General features: G+C 39.9%; 1 protein-coding gene across 2 annotated transcripts in view; it reads left to right on the top strand.

Moving 5' to 3' along the window:
- The first annotated feature begins 4,253 nt into the window (after positions 1–4,253).
- Positions 4,254–6,000, top strand: part of cog8 (component of oligomeric golgi complex 8) — a 21,412-nt gene continuing 19,665 nt past the window's right edge. Inside the window, exon 1 of one of the 2 annotated variants that reach the window (XM_059651732.1) lies at positions 4,254–5,176. In XM_059651732.1, coding sequence (XP_059507715.1) covers positions 4,634–5,176 — 543 coding nt within the window. In that variant the 5' untranslated portion in view covers positions 4,254–4,633. The remainder of the gene's footprint in view (positions 5,177–6,000) is intronic. The other variant, XM_048546504.2, reaches the window with a different exon arrangement.

The raw sequence follows: 6,000 nt of genomic DNA, 5'->3' as shown, positions 1-6,000 counted from the left end.
GAAAGTAATGTGACATTAAAATCGCATAGTTGTATCCAGACCATAGGACTACTTTCTTATTAGAGAGAGTATAGAGAGAGAGAGAGAGAGAGAGGAAAATGATGGTTTAACCTGAGGGTTACTACACTTCAGGCAAGAAGGAGAGTCCTTCATGATAACCCCAGCTGGTGTGAGAATTAAACTGACTCTGTCAGCATCAGCTATCCAGCAAATGTAAAGTGTACAGTTGCTGGCAGCCCCCACACTGTAGTTTCATTGTATTTTCCTACCATTCTTGCCATTGCTCACTGGGGGAGGACTTCCTGCTCATTATTGTTTAAAGAATGTTTATAAAGCATTTCATGTCTACAGCTGTATTACACATCACTGATATGGGGCAGTCATACATATACTTGTTTTACATTGAATTTTGCATTCCAGTACAGAAATATTGGCTCAATAGTAAATGTTGGCATAGGTTCCTATTGGCAAAATCAACAAAAGCATTCTAAATGTCACAGTAATTTTGTATAAGTGTGATTCAGGCAATTCAAGGCTAATATCTTCAGTGATTTCATAGAATTGAAGGAAAATAAGACATATACAGAGATTAAACTTGTTTCATTCTCTTGTACTGGTATTATATAATGTGCCTCTGATTGGCACCACATTCATTATTTTCACCACTGATAAACAATAACATACAGGATGTATCATCTACAAGAGGCACAGCAGTAACTTGCCCATACTCCTCAGACAGCATCTTCCAAATTTGCAACCTCTATCACTTAGAAGAACAAGGACAACAGTTACTTGAAGCTATCACATGCACATTCCCCTCCAAATCACACACCATCCTGAGTTGGAAATATACTATTGCTCCTTCACAGTCATTGGGTTAATATCCTGGAACTCCCTTCTTAACAGCACTTCGAGTGTACCTATATCGATCACTCCAAGAGTCCATCTAACTACTGTTTACTCAAGGGTAGACAGGGATAGATAATCAGTGCTGGTCTTGCCAATAATGCCCAAATCCTGTGAATGAATGAAAAAAGGAAGTTGGTGCCAAACTTGTGAATCCAAAATCAAAAATAATACAATAATATCAACAGGACAGAAATATTGACTGCAGTGATACACAGAGCAGGATGTAGATGAATGCATCACTCCAAGTGTATTCTGCTTCCTCAAGCCTTAACTAGTCCATTACACCTCACACAAACTTCCCTTGCTGGCTCACCCATCCTTCACTGTCTATGCACTTTCTCACATTCCCATCTGTCCATCCACACTGATTCTCACCCTTTTGTTATGCCTCTGGCTCACTGTCATCCCAACAAATACTCTTCATTCATTCATTCAACACATGGCATTACACTCACTCATAAATAACTTCTCTTCCTCTTTGTTGGAGAAGAGAACACAAATCACAGAAGTGAGGCTGAGAAAAGAAATATGGCCTTCTGGAGATGTAGCAATTGACAGTTGCAGAGGAGAAAACATTGTGAAGACCTATGCGGAATCCTGGTATGAACGATTCAGCTGTGACTTACTAGAGATGCTAAGGGTTGTATTGGATTAAAACAAGTGGTATATAATATCACAAAGAATAGCAGTATTCTTTCAAAACCAACAAAGGACAATCAAAATGTTGATATAAAGAGAATAAATACCAATGTTGAGAATAAATGAGTCAGAAATATAAAAGCAGATTATAATATTTTTATAAGTATATGAAAAGAAGGATATCTAATGTCCTTTAAAGGCAGAAACAAGTAAAACTATCAAAGCAAATGGAAAAATGGCAAAAAATTGAAAAAAGTATTCTGTGTCTGCTGTCACACAAATTATATACCAGGAATAGATGGTAATCATAGGGCTAATGAAAGTGAGGAATATTGAGTACATAATATCTGCAGAGAACAAGCACTGGAGAAATTTAAGAATCTGGTAAATCCTGAGGATCAGATGGCCTACATTGCAAGTTTCTAATCAAAAACTAGCTGCAGAGAAAATGAATGCACTGGTTATGACTTTCTGAAATCCTCTTAATTCCGGAACTGTACAGGATATAGGTTAACAAATGTAACTCCATAGTTCAGGAATGCAGCAAAGTTGAAAATAGGGAGCACGTGCCAATTAGCCTGACAGAGGCTTTTGGAAAAATGCTGGGATTTCTTTTTTAGGATGTTTTAACAGTGTACAGACAAAATCAATAATGATTTGATAAGAAGGATGATAAATTAATTAGAATTTTTTGAGGATAGAGTTAATGGGCTAGATAAAGGGGAACCAGCCAATGTAGTGTATTTGGATTTCCATGAAGGCATTTGACAAAAGTGCCACATAAAAGATTAATGCACAAGACAAATGTTTATGGAGATGCAGGTAATATATTAGCATGGAAAAAGAATTGGCACAATATACCAAAGTGATGCCTATATTTTTATCATTTTTACAGTGAGCCAGTGTGTTATCTTTTTAAAATCATGTTCATCATGTTGATTGCCCACTGTATTTTTTCAGGAGTTTTCTTTTTAGAGTGATTTTCATCAAACTCTAAATATGAAAGCTCTTATTTTGAATATTGGTAATAACAAAACATAAGGGGAACATTCCATACGCAAGATGTACGAAGTCATAATCATGTAATTTGAAAGTCTACAAATTTGTAACATGACACATACACATAGGTAATCACACTATTAATGCACACTATTAGTATCATAGCTCAGCTCCAGATGATACAACTGTTTATCTAATCCAACATCTGCTCATCTTTATTTTAAGCTTAGCCTTCTCTGCTCTAAAGAAAACAACTGAGCTTATCTAGCCTCCCTTCATGGCTAAAATACCCGATCCCAGGCAACATCCTCATGAATCTCCTCTGTACCCCCTCAAGTGCATTCACATCCTTCCTTCTGTGTGGTGGCGAAAGTTTTGTACAGGTCTAACATAAACCGCCCTGTTCTGACAAGCTATGCTGTGATTGATAAAGGCAAATGTCCCTTAACTACTCCATTAACACTATAAACTACCTTCACAGATGTACAGACAAGCACCCCAAGATCCCTTTGCTCCTCTGAGCCTTCTGGTGTATTGTCATTCATTACTCTCTTGTCACGTTACTTCTTCTAACATTTCATCACCTCATACTTTTCAGTGGTATATTCTATCTGCCACTGACCTGCCCATCTGACTATTCTATCAATGTCTTCCAGTAACCTGAGATCGATTTTCTCACTGTAAACCATCCAGCCAATCTTGTATCATCACAAACTTTCTTATCATTCCACCACATCTTCTTCTACATTGTTTGTAGATATTGTGAACAATAACCATCCCAGAATTGATATGTTTGTCTTTTTTTTTAAACAACTCTTAAGAACAACTTGGAGCAGTGTACTGTCATTCTAATCCACTGTGCCACATAACATAAAAATACTCTTTCCAATTACCAGGATGGCCAAATATATATCCTATCCATATTAGGTTTTAAATAAAAAGATCCAGCAACCAGATTTTTTTAATAAATGCAATTATTTGTTTATTATCAAAACAAAGTTAAATTAACATGCAATATCTGTTTAATACACAGTCAATAATATGTAAGTATAAATATTTATCCCTCTAAATTATCCGAAACACACACACACTTTAGGGGAGGAGAGAAAATATTTTTCAGTTTGCGTAGATTTATTTAACTTTACTTCTTCTTGTCATTTGCAATTGTTCTGTTTAATTACATTTTTATTTGATTTTTTTTCCCTTGCCAGTCCTTTCACCAGAAAAGGGCTACTTTTCAGTTAATGCAGATTTTGCAGAACATCAACAAATCCTGAACTTTTCCATTAAACAGTGTAAGTAAATAAGATTAGACAGTTTATCTGCAAACACATTTTTTGTCACGGAGTAGCCAATCTTTTTATTGTATCATATCAGAAATCAAACTTGATTTAAACTACAACAAAATGACTGTGTTTGAGGATTTGTACGTGGTGTTGTAATGTTTTCTGATGTCAGCCTAGGCTCCCTGTAAAGGCAACATTCTCTCCTCTAATTTGGTAAGTTGTGTTCAAAACCCACACCCTACATCTTTGGGCATACAGTTTCAGCCAGCATTGTGATATTGAGGGGACGCATTTCAATCGGCTTGGACAATTGTTTGCGATGCAGAGTAATGTCAACAGCATGGGTTTAATTCCTACACTAACTCAGGTTACCATGAATGATTCTTAACCTCTCCCCTTGGTTTAAGTGTGGTGACCCTGGGGTTAAACCACCATCAGTCGTCCTCCTCTAATGAAAACGGCAATCCAGTGGTCTGGTAAGACTACAGCGACTTCAGCCTTTTTTAAAAAAAACTTGAGGGGAATGATGCTGTATTTTTGGATGAGACATAAAAATCAAAGCTCTATCCAGGAGCACTGCAAGATCACATAGTGCTAAAGTGAAGAAGAGCAGAGCACTCTAAGGCCAAAACCATTCGATATAAATAAACCCAGGTCACCAGGAGCTGATTGACTGTGATTCTGTACGACTTGACTGGTCCCAATGTTGTGTGTTATATCCATGCACACACTGCTGCGGTGACCTGAGCTGATGAAGCGCCTGTCTGTTGTCGGAGCCGGAAGTGAAGCCAGTCACCAAGATGGCGGCGCTGGGGATCGACGTGGAGGATGAGAGTATCCTGGCGTCAATTTTCAGGGATTGTTTCCCGGAGAACTGGAGGGAGAATGCGGATTTCACGCTGTACCTGTCAGAGCTGAGCTCGTACGGTGTGGACAAGCTGAACCGGGAACCCGAGAGGCTGGCGGAGGAGAGGGCCCAGATCCTGCAGCAGACCCAGCAGCTGGCCTTCTCCAACTACAAGACCTTCATCAAAACGGCCGAGTGCACCAAGGAGATCTACCGCGACTTCGGCCTGGTGGAGAAGCATGTCTCCAGCCTCCTGGACAAGCTTCCCGGCCTGAGCGAGAAATGCAGGCAGTTCATCCGCGAGACGGAGGAGACCGGCGCCAGCAGGAGGATGAACAGCCTGACCCTCAACCGCCACACGGAGATCCTGGAGATCCTGGAGATCCCCCAGCTGATGGACACCTGTGTCAGGAACGGCTACTACGAGGAGGCTCTCGAGCTGACCGCTTACGTGAAGAGGTTGGAGAAGAAACACTCTTCCATACCCGTGATACAGGTATAAAAAACAGGAAGGGCCGCAGAAACTCAAACAAAAACAGACATCGCTGGAGAAACATAAGCAGGTCTGGCCGCATCTGTGTAGAGAGAGCAGTGTTAACGTTTCAGGTCCAGTAAACATTCTTCAGAACTGGAATTCAGAACAGAAATTGCTAGAAGAACTCAGCAGGTCTGGTAGCATCTGTGAGAAGAAATCAGAATTAATATTTTGATCCTGATATGACTCCCCTTCAGGACTTCTGAAGGAGAGTCAAAACGTTTTATTTCCCTCTCCACAGTTGCTGCCAGACCTGCTGAGTTTCTCCAGAACTTTCTGGTTTCATTTTCTGATCCCACTGTCAAGATTACATTGCTTTATTCCTGTGATACAGGTGTTACAGTCCTAGTGAATATCTTTAGAGACAAAAAAAATTGCAGATGCTGGAATCCAAGATAGACAAACAGGAGGCTGGAAGAACACAACAGGCCAGGCAGCATCTGGAGGAAAGGAGCTGTCAACGTTTCAAGTATTATCCTCTGGGCTGTATGGTGCCCAGGCGGAAGATAAGATGTTGTTCCTCCTACCCCCACATCCAGCCCTGAAGAAGAGCAATACCTGAAACGTTGACAGCTCCTTTCCTTCAGATGCTGCCTGGCCTGCTGTGTTCTTTCAGCCTTTCTTTGTCTACCTTTTATGAATGTCTTCAGTATCAGCCACAAGCTGAATTGTTTTCAAAGTGTTCTGAATGTTGTATATTTCTTCATAATATAACATAAGATCTTTTTCCCAGGGTAGGGGAGGCCAAAACTGGAGGGCATAGGTTTAAGTTGAGAGGGGAAAGA

This window comes from Stegostoma tigrinum, chromosome 16 (assembly GCF_030684315.1).
Source record: "Stegostoma tigrinum isolate sSteTig4 chromosome 16, sSteTig4.hap1, whole genome shotgun sequence".
NCBI lineage: Eukaryota > Metazoa > Chordata > Chondrichthyes > Orectolobiformes > Stegostomatidae > Stegostoma > Stegostoma tigrinum.
This window is presented reverse-complemented; position numbering and strand designations above follow the sequence as displayed.